Source organism: Spinacia oleracea, chromosome 4 (genome assembly GCF_020520425.1).
Source record: "Spinacia oleracea cultivar Varoflay chromosome 4, BTI_SOV_V1, whole genome shotgun sequence".
NCBI classification, from domain to species: domain Eukaryota; kingdom Viridiplantae; phylum Streptophyta; class Magnoliopsida; order Caryophyllales; family Amaranthaceae; genus Spinacia; species Spinacia oleracea.
This window is the reverse complement of record NC_079490.1, coordinates 171,979,395-172,003,816: the sequence shown is the minus strand read 5'-3', so window position 1 is coordinate 172,003,816 and position 24,422 is coordinate 171,979,395. Positions and strand designations below refer to the sequence as shown.

At 35.5% G+C, this 24,422-nt stretch overlaps 3 protein-coding genes, 1 long non-coding RNA gene and 1 other non-coding gene across 5 annotated transcripts; 3 read left to right on the top strand and 2 right to left on the bottom strand.

Annotated features, from left to right (window-relative positions):
• The first annotated feature begins 3,042 nt into the window (after nt 1-3,042).
• Nucleotides 3,043-4,495, top strand: LOC110786616 (pyridoxal 5'-phosphate synthase-like subunit PDX1.2). The gene has a single exon (XM_021991167.2). It carries the CDS (start codon nt 3,337-3,339, stop codon nt 4,246-4,248), a length of 912 nt encoding a protein of 303 aa, XP_021846859.1. The 5' UTR covers nt 3,043-3,336; the 3' UTR covers nt 4,249-4,495.
• A 6,025-nt stretch (nt 4,496-10,520) lies between these two features.
• LOC110786615 (mitochondrial arginine transporter BAC2) lies at nt 10,521-13,919 on the bottom strand. The gene is made up of 2 exons (XM_021991166.2): nt 13,076-13,919; nt 10,521-11,853 (listed from the first exon to the last, which is right to left on the bottom strand). Exons 1-2 carry the CDS (start codon nt 13,325-13,327, stop codon nt 11,143-11,145), a joined length of 963 nt encoding a protein of 320 aa, XP_021846858.1. The 5' UTR covers nt 13,328-13,919; the 3' UTR covers nt 10,521-11,142.
• Nucleotides 13,920-14,961: 1,042 nt separating this feature from the next.
• Nucleotides 14,962-15,033, top strand: TRNAW-CCA (transfer RNA tryptophan (anticodon CCA)). The gene has a single exon. It is a non-coding gene; the product is annotated as a tRNA-Trp (tRNA).
• Nucleotides 15,034-15,604: 571 nt separating this feature from the next.
• On the top strand, nt 15,605-18,665 carry LOC110786614 (uncharacterized). The gene is made up of 2 exons (XM_021991163.2): nt 15,605-15,963; nt 18,122-18,665. Exons 1-2 carry the CDS (start codon nt 15,712-15,714, stop codon nt 18,308-18,310), a joined length of 441 nt encoding a protein of 146 aa, XP_021846855.1. The 5' UTR covers nt 15,605-15,711; the 3' UTR covers nt 18,311-18,665.
• Nucleotides 18,666-20,389: 1,724 nt separating this feature from the next.
• LOC110786613 (uncharacterized) lies at nt 20,390-22,947 on the bottom strand. Its single transcript, XR_002532904.2, has 4 exons — nt 22,795-22,947; nt 22,632-22,687; nt 20,760-20,801; nt 20,390-20,660 (listed from the first exon to the last, which is right to left on the bottom strand). It is a non-coding gene; the product is annotated as an uncharacterized lncRNA (long non-coding RNA).
• Between the last annotated feature and the right edge of the window lie 1,475 nt (nt 22,948-24,422).

The following is a 24,422-nucleotide window of genomic DNA, read 5'->3' as shown; positions in this document are numbered from 1 at the left end:
CCTTTGGTCCTTATTTACAACAAAAAACTTAAATTGGGCCCTTTATCACAACTTTTTTTTTAAAAGGTCATTTTTCACAATTTTTGGATTATAAAAGGTACTTTATGACAAACTTTCCTAATAAAAATTGTTGTTTTACGTTGCTAAAGCCTGCAAAACTTTTTAAAAGTTCGGGCCAGGCCGGGCCCCGAAATATTCTGCCCAAAACCAGGTAAATTTCGGGCAGGGTCGGGTCGGGCCAGCGGAACGGAGCCATGTTGATCAACTCTACCAAAAACCAAAAAATAAGATCTTTTTGTGGATATTAAGTGGTTTGACTGGTTACTTACATTAACTTATTTGACTAGATATTCGTATAGCCGTATTAATTGTTTGATCAAAAGTGTTTGATTATTACAGAGAATTTGTTAGTTATTTCAAAATTACGTAGTAATCATAAGATAAAGGTTCTTTTAAACTATGAGATTTTTCCTAAATAGTTTTTAACCTACAAAGCTTTTTAAAATCGCTTCTAACCAACCCTTCAAACAATCAACAAGTTAATTTGCATATTTAATAAAATAGAGCCTACTATAAGACTTTTAAGGAATTTATTGAAGTTTAATAAAGCAATTGCCTTGTGTATTAGGGTACTTTGATTAGTGATTGATCTACATTGAATCTTGTCTAGTGAGTGGGATGGTAGGATCTCGTCTTTCCTTGCTTACAAGACATTGAATAGCAAGAGCCACGATCTAAGAATTATGATTGTTTTATATAGATTTTATGATGATTTTTCATAGTGCATAGAAAAAGCCCACAAATTTAGGGAGTATATTTTAAGTAAATGATTTTGCAAGGTCATGAGTAAATACAAAATGACCTTGGATGTAAATTTGATAAAAAAAATTATATATTATATACTCCCTCCGTCCCAAAATATAGTGTCTGTTTTCCTAAAATGGTGTCCCTAAATGATGTGCCTATTTCTATTTTAAACCATTAATTTTTACGCATAATACCCTCATGCACTAATTGTAATTTCAATATTGTCCTAAAATGTCAAAATTTTTACTTTGAAAATTGTAATTTTTTACTTTTATTCAACCCATGTGCTTGATTTTGTCTTTTTGAGGACCATTTATTATGTATACACCTTTAATCTTTAATTTCTCTCTCCATAAAAGCCACCTAACATGTACTTTATCTTAAAAGTACAAATAATTATTGTTTTATTATCAATGATAGGAAGATATATTTTACCTTAATAACCGTGATTTTGGTCAAACGGACACTATATTTTGATATTTTGGCTCACCCTTCCTAAATATTTTTTCCGTTTGTCATTTTACGTGGTTATTAAGGAGAAGGAAGCATTACAAGATTAGCGATCATTGTTATACTTTTATGGGAATTGTGTTTTTTATTTCTTTTTTTACAAGAAAAAAAAATAGTTGTAAGTGTTGTGAACCAATAGAATTAAAGGAATAAAAGTATCAACTCATTAATCCAACCAATGAGATTACGTGGTTTTATTTTTATTTTATTGATAGACCAATAGAATTACGAGGTTAAAATGAAAGAAAATAAATGAGAAGATCATTTTAGACACCTTAAAAGGAAATGAGAAAAAAAAAAAAGGACGAAAGGAGTATATTGTTTTTGTTGGATAGATTATTGACATATTAATGACCTATTCCTCAACTTGAGATAAGTCGTCTTCATCCAAATTCACTTATCTGAATTTAAACTATTATCGTTATAAATTTTACTCTAGTGACCTTCATTGATATTGAACTTAATTTGATTGAACTTATTGGAGCTCATTTTTTAATCATTTTTTCCTAAATAAGTGAAAAATTGAACAAATTTTGAAAGAAATGTTATCGACCTACTAGAGTTATGCAGTAAATCATTTAGATGGAGTTGGATCATTTGGTTCCTCCTGAAATAGCTTATTGCATTACATGTATGCCCCCCTCCCTCCCTCAATGACTCCCAAATTAGCTTAACCTTGTTGGTTTCAGAAAATTTCCTGATTCATTTTGTGTCATACGTAGTATAAGGTAATGGATGATTTTTTATGTCGCACTAAATCAATATAAGAAATCAATATTTTGGGTTGTGTTTTCAATCACGACATCAAACGTACTGTAACAAACAGGGGTGTATCTATTGTGTAATGTGGGTAGACAAATGTCTACCCTCTTTAATTACAATTTGCTATATAACAAGGAAAAAGGCTTAGCTAAGTTGGCATTTTCCCTTAAGCATTGTATACAAGCAACCCAAGTTTGAAACCTTGCATTAGTAGATTTTTTTTTTATCCCCACTTTTCGTCAATGCAATTACTTCTTTAGTGTTTCATTATTTAACCTTTATATTTAAAGGGAGGTCGTGGGTACGATGACTAATATAAGGCAAATACTTTTTTTCAATGTAACTACTCCGTATTAATTAGTGTGATGAGATACCATAGGCTTACATAGACACCGATTTTTGAGCAGTACTTTTAAAGTTTAATTTATTTTACGTCATACTTTGTATTAAGTTCTTATTAGAAAATGTCTACCCTATTTCGAAATCCTGGATACGCCACGGTGAACTATATTCAATTTGTAGTTTTAGTTTTAGCTTTTTTTTCCCTCAATTTGTTTGGTGATTTTATAACTTCATTCCTAGTATTACTGAAAAGCAACGTGAGTCCATATAAGTGTATATCTATAGTCTCAAACACAAATCTCCATAGACCATAATGTATCATTGTTTTCACAGAATTTGTTATGACAATATCTTTTATACAACCAGTTGTATTTTGAGTGTGGTACAATTATAAACATACAACTAAGACTATAATTACTCATGTGCTTGTTTCTTATGAACACATGGGTAAAACATGAACAATCGATTGTGTCACAATTTGTGTAACATTTGTCCTAAGATTTGGTGACAATTGGTTGGGCTTGGCCTGTACACTAAAATTTGAGAGCCTAATCAATTTGGACAGCAATTCTCACATACTCCGTACTTCCATAAAAAGCATCAAAAAGCAATAAACAGCCCAAACCACAAATAACACAAACACAAACACAAAAATACAATAAAATATTCTTCATCTTCCTCAAACAGGAAGTTTCTACACTCCTCCCATGGACAACCTAACAATCAACTTTTGTTTGCACTCCTAAAACCCCCATTTCATTAGAACTTTCCAGAACAATCCTTGTTCATCTTCTCCATACGCTTTATTAAATTCCCCCATTTCCCTTAAATTCCCTGAAACCAGCACTGATCGACGACCACCAATTCTGTTCTTTTTTTCTCTCGGGCATTTCATCGAACACATTGTGTGCAACAATGGCGGACGACGGCGTTGTAGTGCTATACGACGGTTGCATTGTCACCACCGATCCCACCAACAAAAACCCTAACCCCTTTTCGATCAAAGTTGGATTAACCCAGATGCTTCGCGGTGGCGCAATTGTGGAAATCGCCGATCCACGGCAAGCTAAAATCGCCGAAAATGCAGGCGCCTGCTGCATTTCTGTCTCTGGCGATCAAAAGGGTATCGGTAGAATGGCGGACCCATCTCTGATCAAAGAGATTAAACGCAGTGTTTCGATTCCCGTCATCGCTAAAGCTCGGGTTGGACATTTCGTCGAAGCTCAGATTCTTGAATCGGTTGGATCCGATTACATCGACGAGAACGAGCTCTTATCGATTGCCGATGAAGATCATTTCATAAACAAGCATAATTTCCGGGCCCCGTTTGTTTGCGGGTCGAGGGATTTGGGTGAAGCTTTGAGGAGAATTCGAGAAGGAGCTGCTATGATTCGTACCCAAGGGGATTTATCCGGGTCAGGTAATATTGCTCAAACTGTAGGAAATGTTAGAAAAACAATGGGTAATGTAAGGGTGCTCAATAATATGGATGATGATGAAGTTTTTACCTTTGCTAAGAAAATTGGGGCGCCTTATGATTTGGTAGCTCAGACTAAGCAAATGGGCCGGCTTCCGGTGGTCCATTTCGCCGCCGGTGGGATTGTTACCCCTGCTGATGCAGCCCTCATGATGCAATTGGGTTGTGATGGGGTGTTTATTGGGTCCGAGGTTTTCGACGGGTCGGACCCGTTTAAGCGTGTCCAGGCCATTGTGGAGGCGGTGAGGAACTATAATGACCCGGTTGTTTTGGCTGACGCGTGCTCCGGACTGAGCGGCGCTATGGGGAGGATGAATATCAATGATGATAACAGGGTGGTTGAAGTTTGAAGCAATGAAAGGTATCTTGTTCTAACTTATTGATAAAGAGTTGGAAAAATGTTATGCTTTAGAACTCTTAGATGTTGTTCTTGTTCACTTGTTTGATGTTATTGTCCAAAAAAAAATGTGGTTTCATGAGGCATGAATCATGTTGTAGTTGTATTATGTACTTTGTTATGTACCTTGATCATGTTGTAATATGAGGAAATATAGAGTTATGGTTGAATAAAATAGTTACTCTTTGTGATTGTTGTGATTGTCTTTTGCTAAAATTTACATCACTTTGACAAAGAATGAAGTTGGTTTGTGGTTTTAAGTTCATTTATACGAATAGGACAACCTCCAAGTGTTATTGATGGTGCTTAAACGATGGTATAATTCGTTTCTTGCAATTTTGATCATGGGATTTGATGATACTCAGAGTTGATATAGTTGGACAATTGGTTCTCCATTTAAGCTAGCTTTATATAAATTATGTGTTCTGTGATTCGTTAAATGGAGGCATTGTGAAGTGATTTATGCAGATAACATTTCTTCGTTGAATAGATGCATAAGCTTACTGTGGTGAAAATCCCTTACTGATGTTTGTTTTAGTAGTTTTGTGGATTTTTACTCAGCTGTGACTCTGTGAGTCCCAAATCCCAATCAGTGTAAACCAAATATAGGCAATTAGCCTATAGGTATGGCACCATAGTTCCTGAAATTAATGTGCATTCTAATCTCGTTCACCTATACATTAGTGGATTTATTCCTGATGGTGATCTTCTTATTTTGTTGAGCTGGTATGGAGTAATGTGTTCTTTACCAAATTTTTACTCTAGTTAAAGCAAGCAATATAGTTCTCCAAATCACACCCCTTGGTTAGGAAACTACGTTTTATCTGTTCATGCTTTTTGTGGCTTATAGGAGTAAAAAGTTATTTTGGTGTCTTACTATGGCTGAATAACAAGAGAAGGACTGAAAAATTGTATTATTAGCTCATAATCTGCTCGGTAGGACAGGTAGTTCACTTAGTGCTTGCATTAAGTTTTAGAAAGTCAATTTGATATTTGTATTTGCGTTAAGGGGGAGGACTGAATAGTTACATATCTTATGCATCTATTGAATGTTTAGGTTCAGAGCTGGGTAATTTTGGTGTTTGAACTTGAAATGGAAGGTTTAGAATATTGTTGTTCGGCCAGATAGCTTGGAAAATGGGAAGAAAAAGTAGTTGGTTATTTTTTCAGAATGTGAGTTAGGTGTTCAAATGTACTTTATAGTGTTCTTGAATCATGATTCTTGAAGTGTTGTTCTATGATCATTTGTAATTGGCAAGTTATATGGTCTCGAAGCCATTATTTGATGAGAAAGAGGTTCTTTGTTTGCTTTGGGGATAGTAATAGAACGTGAGACTAAGCTCTCAAGCTGGGGAAGAACAATGAGCCTGTGACTATTGTCAGTGACTAGGTTAGGAAAGCAGTAGTGAAAGGTTACATAAACCAGGGTTGCATGCTTTCATGACGCGTAGCTCATGTGTCTTGGAACTGTCAGTTGTGCACCGTGCCTTTTTAGAGGTAGGAAGTCTTTAAACTCTAAACCGATGGTACCTCCAACTGTTTGCTTTGTAGTGTTTAAATCATGGTTTTTGAAGACTTGTCCTAAAATTGTAAAGTAGCAATTGACAACGGACTTGAAGCCATAGAATGAAATAAAATACAAAGTTGTAACTTGTAAGGGGGGTTTTTGGTTCGCGGAGTTTAGGTATGAGGTAAGGGTTTAGATATTTGTTTGGTTGGTAAATTTAAGAGTTTAAACCCATACCTCAAACCCTCAAATTAGGTATGGGATTTAGAAACCTTTGGGGGAGGTGGGTTTGGCTCATACCTTCACTATAGGATCAAATCCAAGGAAAAAAATCATTTCCGATATAAACCAAACACATGGTATTAAGAATCAAGTTCCAAACGCATACCATCTTACTTTCATTCATGATTTTTAACCCCATACCACTTTACGAACCAAACGCCCCCTAAGAGCTTTGTATTATGAAATGAAATAGGATACAAAGCTGTAAGAGCTTAAGAAGGGGTGCCTGTCTGTTGAAGAATGAGTCGGTGACTCATTGTCAGTGACTTTGTTAGGGGAGTTGTAGTGAAAGGTTGTTTGGCTATTGTCACTGTTTATAGACCTGAACCCGGGTGACTTGGCTGTAATCAAGATGAAGCTTTGGATGAAACTAAGTGGAGGTCCGAGCCAATTGGTGATGCATCATTTGTTCAATTTTACTAGCACTTTTTGTAAAGGGGGGGGGGGGGGGGGGGGGGGGGAGGGGATGGGAGGAGAGGCTGGCGGACAAAATATTTAGATGCTCTCTAAAGGGCATGTTTGGTGCAAACTTAGGAAAGGAAATGGAAAGGAAATAGATAAGGGGAAAGGGTAATGTTAGCTATTACCAATATTAATTGTTTGGTATACCTTAGGAAATGGATCACTTGTAACAAATTGGGGATTGAGGAGGGTAACAATGTTGTTACCATAGGGTAGGGAGAGGTAACAAATAGTGGTAATGGTTACTCTTAGGAAATGGATTGTGTTACCACTCCTCTCATACCAGACATTAGGTAATGAAAATAGTTAATTGATTCAATTTCCATCACTTAAAAACTCTATACCAAACATGTTCTAAGAGTTTTTTTTTTTTGATAGCACAGAAACAACATGTTCTAAGAGTTTAGGACAGGTTTTACATAATTAGACAACTTAAAAGTATGTATAACCTAAAATGTCTTCTCTATCCCCCGTTTTAATCCCACGTAGGAAAAAAAAAAACCATTTTACCTTGTGAGCTTCAGTAAAGCATTTGAGATGTCAATCTTGTTCTATGTAAACTGCCTATGTGAAGATTGATGTTTTTATCAGTAAACTCTCTAGGTAAGAACATATCAGCTGGATTTTTGTCAAGTTTGCTGATAACTTCACTGTGTTATCCCACTGTCTTTGTAAGTATGTCGGAACTTGTACATCTTCATTGCCCAAAAACAAACTTAAACAGCTCATTGTCAGCTGTTATTGACAATAGCTTTTAGGACAACGTTTTTGAAAATGTGATAGATTCAGAAACGAGTTCACCTTGAAGAACTTGTAAAAAGCTCAAGGTTATCATGAAATGCTGTGGCATTATCATCTTCTTGTAAGCTGCAGGTCTGCAGTATAAGCTAGAACAAATCAGCTTCAAGAAAAGCTGGTTGTATGCATTTTGTGTATTCTGTTTGCTAGATTAAGAAAAGAAGCTTCTGCTGGTTTTGCCTCACCTTGTTAACTTGTAAAAGCTCAAGGTTATCAACTTATCATGAATTATATGTATTCCAGTGCGTATTACGCCGTATTAATCAGCAGATCCACATTATAAAACATCAGAAGTTTCAACTGAATGCAGAATATTGTGCATTCAAAAGAGTTTTTGTAGGCATGGGTACATCTAATTATAAACAGGCTGACATGCTTAACTTTTGTAAGTTCAGAGAATTTTGGACCTTGAAGTCTTTCGGATTAGAGAACATACAACACACCTTGAAGCTTGTCCTTTTAGATACATGCCTTAGATAAGTAAGGAGATGCCCATTCTTCTCTGACCCTACCACTACATAAATCGGGAGTATGGCAATAATACGTTCTTGTAGCTAATTGTTTTAGAGGAACTATATTCCAATCTCAGATATGAAAACTTATCAGACCAAAATAAGTTCAAAAATAGAAATTCAAAAATGGTGTTCATTTCTTAAATATGGTATTCAAAAGTGTTCAAAGTAAGGGTGCAATTACCATCGTGTTCTCAGATATGTGTTTGGTGGCACATATCTGATATGAGCCTCTTCGCCCTCAATTGTTTTGTGAAACGTCCAATCATGTATGAATTATGATACATGATACAAACTTACGGAGTACTATATACTCTTATCTGTTCCTGAATTTGTGGAACACTTTGACCAGATTTTCACAATATTCTTACATTAGCTTTGACCATATTTTCTTACTCGTGTGTAAAAATCAATGTTATTTTATAATATACTTGTTGGGGTAGTCTTAATGTGTATTTTTCAAAAAAGACTTTTTTTAAATACTCCGTAGTACTATACAATTGCATGTATCATTAAAATTGTTACAAATATTCAGTAACAGAAACGGCATTAAACTTTAATTTGAGACAGAGATTGTAAAATAAATCAATCAAGTGCCGGGTATCTAGGAAAATGGCCTCTGAAGTCTGAAGGGTTAAGTTAACTAGTGGTGCATGTATTGGTAATTTGGTATTGGTTGTTTTCCAAAATATATCAGTAGCAGACTAGCAGCACATCTTCACATGATCAAACTACACCCGCCACATATTTGGGGCGGCAAAACAAAAATAAAAATAGTCAAAATTTTGGAGGTTGTCCAATCCCGTACTTTATTCGGACCCGGTCGACTGATCGAGTCGAGTCAGCGGGCTGGGCTATATTGTTTGGGAATTGAGTTCAGTTTAAATCCCTATTCCCATTTATAATTTATTTCTTGTGACTCAATTGAATCCATAAAAATATCTTATTCTAAATCACACGGATATGAGGTGGGAAGCGATATTACTATTTCTTCACCTCAATCTCTACGCATTTCAACAGAGGAAGTATTTTCGGATATCTGATATGTGCTTGCAAATGCATATCATAGTAAAAGATAAAATAGGAAAAAAGAAATTGAATGATACTTTTTTAAACAAAAATTGTACTTTATTTTTATTTTTTTATACAGAGTGATACTTTTTTTAATATGAATGATACTTTTAGGTATTTGTCTTTTAGCTGATATGTGTGTCTGATATTCGAAAAAACAGAAAAGGCTACATGTACATGAGTACATCTAGTGTACAAGATTCCCTTGTACACCACCATCAATTTGTTGACACATCATCAAACCCACTAAAAAATGAGAATCAAAGACAATAAATATGTCATTTCAACCAATAAGAAATCATGGTGTACAAGATGACTTGTACACTAGGTGTACATGTAGTAGATCCCGAAAAAACAACCCTCACTTCAACTTGCATTTACGAGAAATAAGTTGCAAAAAAACAAGGGAGAATTCTTGAATAGAGAATCTAATTGATTCCCCATACTCCAAATTCAGAAAGTGGGTCATATTACCATAACTGGACATATTCAAAGTATGGAGCCATGGAGGAAAACTCCGTATGATAAAGTAGGCAAGTTGAAAGATCATGAGATCTGAGTACATGTTGTTGATAAGCTATCTTCATTCTTTATCATAAAAATCATGAATAATCCAACTAGTCCTTCCATTACGTCATTATTAGAACAAAAATAGTTCTTATACGAAGAATTGTCATTTTGTCAGCAAACTTCCAGAAATCAAACTTCTTTCTCAATGCCATTGTGGTCCTCAAAACACAAATATACAGTTCGCTCAAATGGTAAGCAGTTTGATGCCGCTTTGAAAGAGGTTCCGAGTTCGAGCCTCGCTGTTTGCAGAAACTCTTGTTGGGAGACTCACACACCCTAAACAAACTGTACAAGTTGTGTGACACGGATCAATTCCGGAGGTAGATGAACAGGGTGTACTATCCGTAAAAAGCGTTGTGGTCCTCAGAACCATTCAAACATGCGTGCACTTAACAACTTTACAAGTTCATCTTAGAAATACCTTCTTGTTTCTACAACTTTGATATCATGAATTCACATATCTACTACTATCTTTGTTTCATCAAGTTCTTTTTTAAACTATGTTATATTGAAAAATACATTTTGAATCGAATCTACCAAGATTTCATATGATAGTGTTTTGATACGTACAATAGTTGGAATTTATGGTAAAAGGTTTGACTTTTAAACACATTTTTCAAAGCGTAAAAAACTCGATAAAAAGGAGACCGTATGACCGTGCAAAGCTATCGCATCTCCAAAAATAACATAGTACATAGTAATAATGATTTATGGTTAGATTTTCAGAAAATTTTCGTACCAAAGCTTATGTAACGAGTGTAAGTCTATAAGAATAATTTATCCACAATCATGGATTTTCTAACGCTTTTTTTTTTTTTTCATATTGAGTTGCATACAACTAGGCCTGGTTATCGGGCGGGGCGGGTCAGGGTCGGTGCGGGTCAAAAGAGGGTCGGGTATTGAAAGGGTCATTTTTATAGGGTCGATAATGGGCGGGTCAAAAGCGGGTCGCGGGTCAATAAACGAGCAATGAAAAATGAAAAACAAAAGAGCCATGTGCAAGTACAAGTAAATACGAAGCTATGCATGTAATTTTTTGTATCATTACTATTTTTATTTTCAAAATAATTGTAGTATAAGTTTGACCCTATAATGACCTTGTCCAATAAAGGCCCTGTCCAATAAGAGTCCTGCCCAATAAAAGCCCTATTAACTTGACCCTAATCCTATATCCATTGGACATTTGGACTACCTTGTCCAATAACCAGGTCTACATACAACTGATCAACATACCAGTTGAAATGTATGCACTTGTGAATATATTACAATGTCAAATTGATTCATCAACAATTTTTCCAATTGCATTTTCTTGCATCTTCATACAACAGAGACAGAGGTTTCTGAACAAGAAGCAGCAAATCAAGCACATGGCTTATCTAGCAATACAAATCATACATTTCTGTATGCCTGATATCTTTGAATTTCACTGCAATTACCCAATATATGTTAATCAGACTGTTTAAACACTTGAAGATGATCATATATGGTGTTGCTACCTTAAGGTTCCGTTTGGTAGGGTGGAAAACGAATTTTCCCCTTTCAATCATTTTACGTTGCTAGTTTGAAATTGAGTTTTCTCTTGAAAAATGTTTTCCACGAAAAATCATTTTGCACTGAAAACGTTTTACACCAAACCAAACGGAGCCTAAGATCCTGAAACCTTCAGTGTACTCTCAGCTGCCTGAATACTCTCATTACCAACACCACTAAACAAACACCTCAAAGAAAGCTCATATGCAGCAAAAATAGCTCCATTCACAACAAAAGCTCTACAAACCGCTGTTCCCAAACCTCTAGTCAAAACACCATAACCATCTTTCTCAACACTCTTCCTAAAACAATCAACAATCCCACTATACTTCATTGAACCCTTTGTCTGTGCTTGTAGTCTAGTCTTGACCACGTCTAACGGATAACACGCTATCCAGCTGGCAACTCCGGCTAACCCACCTGCCACAAGCATTGTATTTAACGTCTCTTGACCGCCTTTCCTACACCCAGGGTGTAGCTTTTCTCTCATGTACTCGTATGTCCAAAAGTATAGCCCGTGAGCCGGTGCATCCCTTAGAACCGTGATGGTTAACCCTCGGTATAACCCTCTTAGACCTTCGGTTTTGTAAATGGTTTTGGCTAACTTTGTTGGACCGTTTTTAGTACTCGGTCCCACATTGGTAGTTTGCTTTAACTGAAGACGGATTTTTAGGAGCTCAACGGGACTTAGTATAAGACTTTGAAGTGCACCGGTGCCAACTCCGCCTAAGGCTACTCCTTTGTACGAAGGAGGTTCTCTTGGATCATCAACGGATTTGTCACACGCCCGTGATAGGAGTGCGTATGTTTGGAAAACCACCGCATTCTGCAAAATTGAAGAGAAATTAAGCTTAAGCACGAGATTAGAAGTTTTGAGGCTACTCAGTACTCATAACCTATTAGAGAAATGTAAATAGGCTATTCAGTACACAAGCACAATGAATAGTTTTTCTCTTGAAAGTTTATAACACTTTTTTTGGTTTCAAATTCTAGGCTTTATAATTTGCCTTAAAATTTCACAAGACCACCAAGTAATCAGTTAATCGGACTCAGATACCCATACCAGACACGGGTACGTGTCCAAATGTCCAACACAACTATTTTGTGAAAAATTGCATAATTTTTCTCCAATATGAATTGTTGAAGTGTCTATATCCATGTCCGAGTGCCGAGGATCCGACACAGGTATTTGAAGTAAAATGAAGAGTTCAGGTAACATACTCCGTAGCAGTTAGATCGTCATAAACATGTACAATTCCGATTCGGTTTCACAATCACATATTTATGGCAATTTGGGGTAGTGTCAAATTCATAACTTGAGGCAACAAATTGCCTTGACCTTATGAATTCAGATGAAAAAAATTGAAACCAAGAACCATGCTTTATTACTAGCCTAAGGCAATACAATACAGTGTGATCTTATGAAAATTTTGCATGATTTTGATTCAAAATAAAATGTTTAAGAATCATATACTGTCTCATATCCATATATGAGTGTCGAGCATATATTCAACACGGATACTTGATGTTACTTGATGTTACATAAGATTCCGGTTGTGTAACATAAGATTCCGGTAACATAACATACGGAGTAACAACTTATGAAGTTATGATGCATACACTTTACATTTAAACAATTCAATCAACTTATTCAAATAAGGAGTACTAAAACACAAGGGGTAAGACCTATTTCCTTAAAAATAAAAGGTCCGTGTCCATTTAATACGAGTATTTTGAGATAAAATGAAGAACCCGTAACAAAAATTAATCAATTTAATTATTCCAAGTAATAAAACAAACAGGATAGGACCTTTTTCCCTTCTTACCCACAAGAAACTGGCATAAGATTCCCAGAAAACAGTAGATTCCCAGGATCAAATGGTATCCTAAAAGAACCACCAAAAAAGTAATTATCCCAACAAAAAAATCAAACCAAAATCAAACACATTCAATACTTTCAAACCACAAAATTGAAAAATTAAAAATAAAATAAAAATAATTCTTCAAAATAATACACACAAAAAAGGAAAAAAAAGATTTAGGCAAACCTGAAAAGTGACAGAGGCTAAGGGAGCACCCATACCCCTGTAAAAAGCAGAGGGTCCTTCGGTGGCAAGAATTCGCCGGAAAATATTAATTGCACCACCGGAACTTGAACTCTGTTGCCGGATTCTTAGCGTATCCAACGGATATCCGGCGGCAACTCCGGCGATTCCACCAAACCCACCTGCCACAAATTCTTTTCCCCAACTGCTTGCTAGAAATTCTGGCCAAAATTCCATGTTAATCTCTCTTTGCATTCCCCAACCCCAATAAAATTCAAAACTTTAATCAATCCACCCTTTTTCCTTTAAAATCTTAGCTTTTTTTTTTATTAATTCTTTAAAATTTCAGATGAAATTCTTGGAAAATTTTTGTTGGGCTATTTTAACAAATTTAATAACTTCCACCTAATAAACCCACCCTGTTTTTCTTATAAACCAGCTTTTTGTAAACAAATTCTTCAAAATCACTTACTTTTTAATAAAAATCAGCAAAAATAAAGATGACCCAGATGAAATTTATAGATGCGTATTTCTTTTTTGGTTGATTAAACAAATTTAAGGAATACCCATCTAAAAATTTGGCAGAAAAATTTAAAAAAATCAGAACTTTCAATATCTGTTTTTAGTTTCTGGGTTTTGTGAATCTTCTTCACTTTTTTTTAACTCTTATTTATAAGTGAAAAGATTCAAGCTTTTTAATTTAATTTAATATTAAAAATGTTTTTTTTTTTCAAGAAATCAGTTGAAATTGAAAAGTGGTGCATTCAAAAGAGGGAGAAAAGCTCTCCAAAAATGGGAATTGGGAAAGAAAGAAGCCAAAATTGATCACGGTGCAAATTTGTTTGGGTTTTCACTCCTGCAACTTAAATGCAAAGGATTCCCTTCCTTTAGGAGAGATTAAGTGGCCCACTAATTAAGGCACGTGGACCAATCATCAAAGACACGTAATATTATGGAGCTTTTAATAAGCATTAGAGAAAAATAATTGTCATCAAAAAAAAAAATTGAGAGGGATGGGATTGGATTGGATGTTTGGTGGGTTGATGATGACACAAAGTCATGATCTTGTTTTTTTTATAATATAAACAAGTTATAATCTTGACTACATTGATTAATTACTTAATTACTCACTCCATTAAGGTTGTTGTATTTTGTTTGTCATAAAAATTAGCTAATTAGTAGGCCCGGAAAAAATAATCTGACACGATTAAACGATTAGTCTTGGATAATAGAAATCATTATACACAATCAGTGCGTGAAATTTGAAACGAGTTGAAATTGACTATGTTAAGTTGATTGAAAATTTTGCAATTACAAGTATTTGTATTTTGTATCAACGTTGTATTATATAATCGAGATGTATCACGATCTGACATCTTTAGAACTTATTAGAGGCTTTTAAACTTTTAAATAGAAAATTTGTTTCTCCAGAACCTAGCTATTGTTTCTTTGATCTCATTGCATAGAAATGGATATTTTCATTCAGTATGCAAGTTAGACTGAGCTATGTTTGACAACACTAATTGGAATGGAGATAAATTTGATAAGTTGACTTAAATTTAAAAGATACGGAGTACTTAGTATTAGTAGTAGCACAAATTGATAAGTTATGAAACTGATAATGCAGATGGCTGATGAGATATATGGTAAACATATTGTTTATGCATTTTCCATGAGTATGATTTATTTTTCTTATTATAAATTGATGATTACTAATAATCAAAATGTATATCTCTTTGAACAGAATTTTGTAATGAAACAAACAAAAAGGAAATTGCTACGTTCTTATAAATTGTTAGGTGGAGTTGAGGCCCATTCGGTTTTATTGAGTTTAGGCCCAAACTATGAATTTATTACTTATATTAATTTGTTGGCAAACATCACAACGGGGATCTGTGGCGCAATGGTAGCGCGTCTGACTCCAGATCAGAAGGTTGCGTGTTCGATTCACGTCAGGTTCAAAATCCTGGTCCCAACAGATCAATTTTTTTTTCCTTTGGTGACCATACATGATGGATCCTCATTTTTCCTATGTTACTTATCGCAATGTTTAGAAAAGGAAAGAAGAATGCAAACAATATGTCATAACGTCCATACTCAAATACTCAATAGTCCCAAATAAGCCCATAAACAAAACCCACTACATTACGTCAGTACATGTAGGTAATCGGCGTACGTTGTGCGTCATAGACTCCATCTATTTACTCGAATTGACGTACTTTTTATTTAATTCGGAAAACGGGTCTTAGTTTGTCGTGTCTAATCAGGTTTTGGTAGAGTTTGAGTTAGACACAAGTTGATTTCGAGTCTTGAATTCTTTGAGTCAGACCCATTTAGGTTGGTTCAGGTCGGGTTAGAATGTAAATTTCTTTGATTAGACCAGACCAATAAAACTCGAATACGGGTTAACTGATGGATCAGTTCAGTTTTTGACATCCCAATTCCTAAATTAAGGTAATTGGGTCGGTTTAGCGGTTTCGTGACCATTAAAAAAAAACCGAACCAACATAAAAATACCAAAACAACACCAACATCATCCCTTTGCCCTTTCCACCTACCAAATCAGAAAACCTCTGCCTCAAAACCCCAGCCACTCCTCAAATCGAAGAGAGAAGTAGAGAACCTCCGCTGCTACAACAATGGCGTTGCTGAGTTTTTCAGCTTCCACCACTGCTCCCACGGCTGCGCTTCGTCCGACTTCTTCGTCCTCAAACGTATCCACTTCTTCTTCTTCGAGCAGTTTCAGGCGTAGTGGCGTCGGATGCTTTCTCTCTCCTCTTTCGCTTAATTCTTCTCTTTGTTCGAAGGTGAGAGCTCGCCGTTCTATGGTTGTTTGTATGGCTCCCGATGAAGAGAAGATGACTCGTCGCTCTCCGCTCGATTTCCCAATCGTATGTTTCTCTCGCTCTCTATTTACTGGATTGATTTTTGAATTGTGGGTAGTAGTAGTATTGGAGTCGAATTTTAGGGTTTAGGTCTTGAATTGAATCAACGTGAATCAATGGATTTGATGGAATGGCTTTACTTTGATTTTGAAGAATGTTCGTTTTGTATTTAATTTGCCGTAATTGGTTCACTGGAGTCATTTTCTGAGCTTAATTTGATTTCTCAATGGTTGTTTTCGCAATTAATTTGCTGTTGTAGGTTCATTGGAGTCATTCTCCATGCTTAATTTGATTTCTCATCGTTGGTTTTTGCAATTAATTTGATTTCTGCGTTTTAATGTTTTAATAGTACTTCTACTTTGGAGCATGTTGGTTTATGCAACGTTGTTGCTTCCTACCATTTGTAGCAACCGATTACTGAATTCAATTTTTGGATTAGACGAAGAAATTTGAATTTCTAGGTTTTGGAGTATCCAAAATCTTCAGGTTTGTTTGTTAAACAAGTTCTGCAAGTGTTCGATCATTTTTTTTATTCTTGATTTTAATTGTTCACAAAGCAATTGAAAGAGTTGGAGACATATCAGAAAGATAACCATAGTTGGTAAGGATTAATGAATTTCTGTAGTTGCCCAGGAAACATTGCTGTAATTGAAGGGATTGTTTTAACCAGTTCCCAGGTACTCTTGTAGTCTTGTTAGGCTATGAGCTTTTCAAAGAAACATTTGCAAGTAAACTTATACGGAGTAGGTTTTAGCAATTTGGCGATCATTCATCCAACTTTGTGTGTGTTGGTATGCTGATTTTGATTCATGTTATCTTTTAGGCTTGTGCTTAATAACTTGTTTTGCAATGCCATACAACAGTTGTCATTTTTTCGTAGGGAATAGGGACATCGGAATGAAAATCATATTCTAAAATTACGAATACCATGTTTCTCTGACTAAGCTACCCTTGGTGATCAAGTTTGATGTAGAAAACGACAACCCCGTCAACATTCCTGAAAACCCTTTTTATTCTCCGCAAACCTGCTTGAATGTGCTTTAAACCCTTGTGTACTTTCTTTTGCAGCTTCTTGATCTTTTAATTTCGAAGAAACCTGTGTGCTCTGTACTGTACCCTTTTTTATGGCCGTTCTGTATCAAATGCAAAGATTGCTCACTCCCGGAGTTTTGTTTGTGGTCACACTTAGTATTAGGTATCTGAATGACTAAATCTAGCAATTGCGTTAGGCTTAGAACCTCATTCTCAAAAAAAAAAATTGGTTCTCTCTGTCCGGGGTGGATTCTGGGGTGGCTTTGGATATACCCTTCATCCGTGTTTTTCGAGGGGTGAGGAAGGATAAGGAAACTTGAGACTGATGCCTGCTCCATATTTTACGTATCCAAATAAGTTAAGCAAGAGAGAGTGAAGGAGGATGGGGGGGGGGGGGGGGCAAAGGGTGAGAAGGAGAGTTGGTGTTTGAGCACTGAGTGGGAGATTCAATTTTATGGCGTAGTCTTTAAAGTGATGAAATTTATCTCTTTCTTCTCTCCTGCCTTCACTCTTCTTGCCTTTCAAATAAGAGTTGTTGAACATCGTGGACCTCATGATTATCAAAATTTCTGATACCTTCGCTTTCTTTCTGTGTTTGTGAGAATGGCTGACTGATTGAGATGGCTTAATTGCATATACTTCGTATAATAACTTGTGAGTATTTATAGGAAGACAACTTTTATAGATAGTGGTATTATGGTAGTCTTTAAGGTTTATGAGCACAACTAGGGTTAAGAACTTAAGACAAGAGGCAAATGTGAGTGATTAGTAATTTAGTAGAGTCTTGCTAAGGCAGTTATTATATTGCGCAGCTTTAAGTTTTTCAGGAGTTCCATAACATTGGGTTGACAACAATCTTGAGTTCTTGACATGTTAAGGGTGAATTCAAATGGATGCAATCTCCCACTTGTTCAATTTCATTCGCATCTTTTTAGTGAACCTGAACTGGAGTTGATCTATCTACATAGTGGAGAATGAGAATTGAAAATTGTCCAATTGAGTCTAATATTTTAAGCTAATGTCAATTCAATACATCAATATTTCTAGTTTTCTTGTTGAAGGAATTCTGTACAACCGTCGCTTTTGCATTATTGTCAAACACTACATTGTTTAACATTTTCTTGCTTGGTAGGAATGGGAGAGACCCAAGCCAGGGAGAAGACCCGATATATTTCCTCAATTCAGCCCTATGAAAACACCATTACCGCCTCCTATGCCTGCCGATCCACCTGAGGAAGACGAGGAAGATGAAGAGAAGAAGGAAGAGGAAGAAGAAGATCAGGAAAATGAAGAGCAAGATAACCCAGACCAACCGCATTGATAAATGAATGACATGCTATTAGACCAGACCAACCGCATTCATAAGTCATATTCAATGTCAATACGAGTTTGCATCATGTCAACCGCATTAGATCTTGCAGATAATGGAGTTAGGGTGGCACAGGAGTCTGTGACATCAATTTTTCCGGTTCCTGTGCGGGCTGGGTGTTTTTCTGGGGAGGTATCCTAATTTTGTAGTAGTATCAAGGTGAATTTAATAGGTTTTGTAATGTTTTTATCCAAGGATGGTACCATTTCCTTGTAAGTTGCCTTTTTTTCCCCCTCTGATCACACCATTTCTGGAGTTATGTAGTTGCTTTTATGATGATAATGAAGTACAAGTATATTGTACTGGATTTCAGGCTTATGTAGCTAGAGAAGTTTAGTAGATGCTTCTTGTGTTTCTAAATAGGTTTTACAGTCTTGAATAATGATCCAAGAAAAATTCCACACTGATCTTTTCAAGTTTACATCCTTTGGATGATGAATGTGTGAAAATTGAAGAGATTGGATAAGGCGAACCACGATACAGCCCCAGCAAGAGGCATCAGCAGAAGCATGTAGTACTAGGGGTGAGCAAAAAGTTAGGATATCCTAAATCGGAATCGAAACTTGTTAAGAATTTGCGATTTTAAAACCAGTTAGTAAAATTAGGAACCTGTTGCTACAGGTTGTTGGGTATCTCAAAATAAGGGACCAAGCCATAAAAAAATGCGTTGTCCAAAATATAACATAATTCAAGCTAATTTTTAGAACATATAAATATATATTTTTTGACGGGAAAGTTGTAGGCTTTTCATTCAATCAGGGACTTGTCCATGAGAACAAGAGGTAATACATCCAGTGGACAATCTTCTAACCAAACCAGAATCTCTTCAAAGTTTAGAGTGGTTTTGGCCATAGTGTGAGCCACTTTGTTGCAACTTGCAAGCCCTACTAGCATAATTGAAATTACAAAGATCAAAGGAAAGACATAATGCAAGAATATCATTTATGATAACCTGAGTTGTAGAGTACTCCTTGGTTCTTCCTTGGAGAAGAGTCATTACTCATTAGTGCCTGGCAATCCACTTCCGCCTCAATCTTCTTGAAGCCGGCATCGAGAGCGTAATTCATGCCAAAGAGGAGGGCTGCAGCCTCTCCTTGTTTCGCCTCCATGGGGGTATGAAGGGGGTTCCCTGCTATCATGAGGACATCACCAGTGGAATCTCTCACCACCATTCCTAATCCCACCTTTCCGTCCTCCCTTAGAGCAACATCCGTGTTCAGTTTGTATGTACCTGCTGGTGGGGGCTTCCACGTGTTACCAGTTGGGTTGTGGGCTGTCGTACCTCCCTCCACTTCACGTCTGACCGCCGCTTCCATACTCTCCTAGTAAGCTTAGTGTTCTTGCACATAGTATAGGAGCCTCGATCCTTTTCTTTTCAAATACCCATAGGTTCCTAGAGTTCCAAATTTGCCACACAAACATCATCACCATGTCCCAAACTGCACTGCTGTTGCCTGTTGGTCTCCTTCACGTGCCCTTCACACCATTCCAGAAAGCTTCTTGTCCAATTAGTGATATTCAGCCTGATAGGGGACAATTTCCACATAACTTGGGCTTCCTTGCATAAGAGAACCATATGAACTGTTGTTTCAGCACTGTCCCCGCAACGAGGGCATCTATTGTCAACATTGATCCCGTGTCGTGCCAGTTTCTCCATGATGGGGAGCCCATCTCGTACAGCTCTCCACACAAGGTTTTTAAATATAGAATCACAATTAAACCTCAAATTATGAAACAATTGATGCTCAAAACATAAAGTAGCTTTTTTAAATTTATAGGAACCTATTGCAACATGTTTCGATTCCGGTTCTCATTTTCAAGATCTTGTTGCAACAGGTTCCATTTCCTGAAATTTTAACAAGATACCCTGTTACTGAATAATATTTGTCAATAACAATCTATAGAATAAGTATGGTCCAAGTGAGACCATGCCCAGCCTTAGCTCAAAGTGTGAACATATCCTACCCTGTAGGGAAGAACAGTGACATAGATATTCATCGAGGACAAGACATTTCACAAACAGACCATGAATCATAGTGAAGACAAAGCTAATGTATTCACCTTAAAATTATTAGTTTTACATGAAGAAAGTCATTAGCAACTTCAAGAGTTGAAGAAGCATTATAAACATCAACCATTAAATTACGAGAGTAGTCATATCACAATAACAATTATCACACTATGTAATTGCATGGTCCATCGCACTTTGTTTCAGAAATCCTCACTTCTTTCCACTCTTCTTCAGTCCTGCGCCTCCGAATGCTCCCTTCTGGCTTGCCTTGGCTCTAAGTTCTTTGAGTGCCTGTTCAAGAAAAGAAAGTCAAATTAGACAACTATCTTTTCCACAAGTTAAACATCCACAAATCAGAGAAATAAGAATTTAAACATCCGAAGTACACACCTTCTCCTCGTCCTTCTTCTTTTGAAGGGCAGCCTTGTCATCCTATATCACAAACATACAAAGTCATGAATGTTTCCAGAAAAAACAGATCCAGATAAATAGACAAAAGTCCATGCATAAATAGACAAAAGTCCCCAAAAGAAGCAAGATATCTATCTTTTTTTGAGGGGGATAGCTTTTTTTAGGTCAAAAGAATTCAAGACATTGTTTAGAAAAGGGTAACTTTCTTTTTTCGTTGCAAGAACTCTTATTTTCTCTCATCTGTTTTTTCATATCCCCTCATCAAATCCTAAATCCTCCACCGAATTGCATACATAAATAAACTATTGAAAGTGAAATTGTTTAGAAAAGGGTAACTTTCTTTTTTTGTTGCAAGATATCTCTTATCATCTCATCTGTTTTTCTCATATCCCCTCATCAAATCCTAAATCCTCCACTAAATTGCATAATGAAACTATTGAAAGTTAACATGGCATTGACACAACTTCACATGTCTCCAAAAGGAAGAGAACATTAAAAACAGCTAGAAGAAAAAGTTGCAATTTTAGCGGCTCTTAAGTTCCCTTCAAACAATGAGAAATCAGATCCAGATATAGCTCACAAAACACCACTAGGTGAGTCTTTGGCATACAAGGGAAATATCAGTAGAAAATACTTGGTATTGGGAGGACGAGGAACAAGAAACAATAAATGTTCCACTTTCTCTTCGTTGTTTTTTTTCTTTTACTTTCTGCTCCTTTCTGGTTTGATTGGTGACAATGACGATCTCCTACGACGATTCATGTTAGCCGACCCCAAATCATTTTGGGACTAAGGCTTTGTTGTTGTTGTTATTGTTGAGAACTCGGGAGTAGAAAAACAGCTCACGGTAACCTCTCACCCAAACCGACCACATAAACATGGAAAATATGGAATAATTGATGCCTTACTAAACAATTAGTCCGTATTTGAAAAGGTTGTCAAGTAGAAGGCCAACAAAAAGCATGATCAAATCAAGGATCTCAGGCAACACTGCAGAAAATAGATCCCTACACGGCCTTTGATGTGACACTCTGCAAAATGATCTGAGATTGCATAATTTAAACACACTGCTAAAGCAAGGCCACAACACTTTCGGTAAATGGAATACTAACAAGAAACCATTTGTGTTCCATATTCATGCAGGGAAACTGCAAGTATGAGAACGGCTCATAGATATCGCTCACAAACCAGACCCAAAATTGCATCAAATATTTAAAATAACAGAACATACTCTCCGCACCTCACAGCCTCAATACACAACAAATTGTAAAGGTCATCAGGTAAGAACAGGGTCAAGGCTCTCAACAATTAATGCAGACAACTACCCAGTAACCCCTTCCCCTGCCTTAATCGTGACCCTCGTTTGAGTCGTTTCAGACACTCAGCTATATGATATAAGATTGCACATTAAACATCTACTAAAAGACCACAAACTTAACTGAAGAAAAGGTCTACGACTAAAACATCGATCAACCTCATTAACAAAAGACAGTTGTATAGATTCTTGAGCTAATTTATACCACCGCACCTCCTAATTAAGCAGAAATTCAGTGATTAAAAAAATAACTAGACTAAATTTATAGACTTCCAAAGTAAAAGCTTCACAAGTGACACAAATTGGGATACAGGGCACTAAGTACTAAAAAGAAACTCAAAAGATAAACAAATCAACTACATAAACAATCTAAACGAGCTCATAAATAGGCGATCAATCAATCAAAAACAAAAAAAAAATCCTTCAACTATCACCAAAACAAATCAAAGCACAATCAATACAGATCAAGATCCGAATCACAAACAAATCAAATTCATCATTAAAAAAAATATGATTACGGAGGATTAATCATATACCTCATCCAACTCAGTCTTATCCTTCTTGGGTTGCTTCAAGGGCTTCAACTTTCCACCTGCGGAAAAATTAGGGCAAAAAGTATGAGTTTCGAAGCAAAAATCGAGGATCGACTGAAATTAATTGTCGAAAAAAGAGGAGAGAAAAGGAAGAAGAAGTAGAAACCTTGCTTCGACATGGTTGGTGTTGTCTAGGGTTAGGGTTTGGTTTCGGGGTTCGAGAGATTGATTGGGGAATTTTTCCAGAAACGAGAATACCCGGAACCCTTGTTTTGAATTTATTTTCAATTCAACACAAAAAGTTAAAAAGTAGATGCACCACCATATATAGTGGTCGACGTATCATCCACTAAACCCAATTGGAATATTACTTGTGGGCAATTTTATAATTTTTTATCTTCATAAATCATAATATTCCTTTATCTTTTTGGAAAATTCGGTAACATTAATCGATTTGTTGGCCGAATTTTTTTTTATGAAGTCTAACTACTGCATATTTTTTACTATCCACCAATTTTTATTGGGCTTAAGTGATCGATAAACGGTGAAAAAGTCAACGAGGTGGTGATGAATCGATGATGATGATTGACTATATCGATAGAGTATTGTCACGTAGAGACATATTACCACCTACAACAGATTTATGACATGTTGGACCCAATAACAGTCGTTGGGTAATAAAGATGAGATTATTAAAATAAAAAAATAAAAAAATGTCGTAGATGAGTTTAATAAAAGAAAATCGACCTAAGGTTGGATTAATATTACCAAATTTTCCTATCATTTTTTTTTTATGATCATAGAAATATGGCACGCTTTTTAATCTAGCTACAAAGTAACAAGATTTTAATAGTGGTGTTGATTTGGGCTTTTGTTTTCGATTTTATGTTTACAAAGTAACAAGACCGCAAATTTTTGGCTATGATGTCGTTTTGTGTTGTTTAAAATGAACATAAATATACTGGTACAAAAATGAACATTTACTATTTATGAAATGAACATTTATTTATTTATTTGGAATGAACATTTACTATTTATGAAATGAACATTTATTTATTTATTTGGAATGAACATTTACTATTTTGGAAATGAACATTTATTTATTTATTTGGAAATAAACTACAAAAATGAACATTTACTATTTCGAAAAAGAACATTTATTTAGTTATTTGGAATGAACATTTACTATTTTGGAAATGAACATTTATTTATTTATTTGGAAATAAACAATATAGGCGCTTGTAAAAACATAAAAGACCAATGAAGTGAACAATTTCATTATGAACATTAACCATATATTTATTGTGAACAAACAAATAAACATGAAAGAACAAATAATTCAACAAAAAAGAACAAACAATATAAAAAAGAACATAAAATTCCAGAAAAAAGAACAACCAATACAACAATTATGAACAATTTTATGATGAATTTTAAAGCCAACATGAAAAAACAAACAATACAACAAGAAAGAACAAATACTGGTACAAAAATGAACATTTAGTATTTCGGAAATGAACATTTATTTATTTATTTGGAATGAACATTTACTATTTTGGAAATGAACATTTATTTATTTATTTGGAAATAAACTACAAAAATGAACATTTACTATTTCGGAAATGAACATTTATTTATTTATTTGGAATGAACATTTACTATTTTGGAAATGAACATTTATTTATTTATTTGAAAATAAACAATATAGGCGCTTGTAAAAACATAAAAGACTAATGAAGTGAACAATTTCATTATGAATTTTAAAGCCAACATGAAAGAACAAACTGAAGGAAA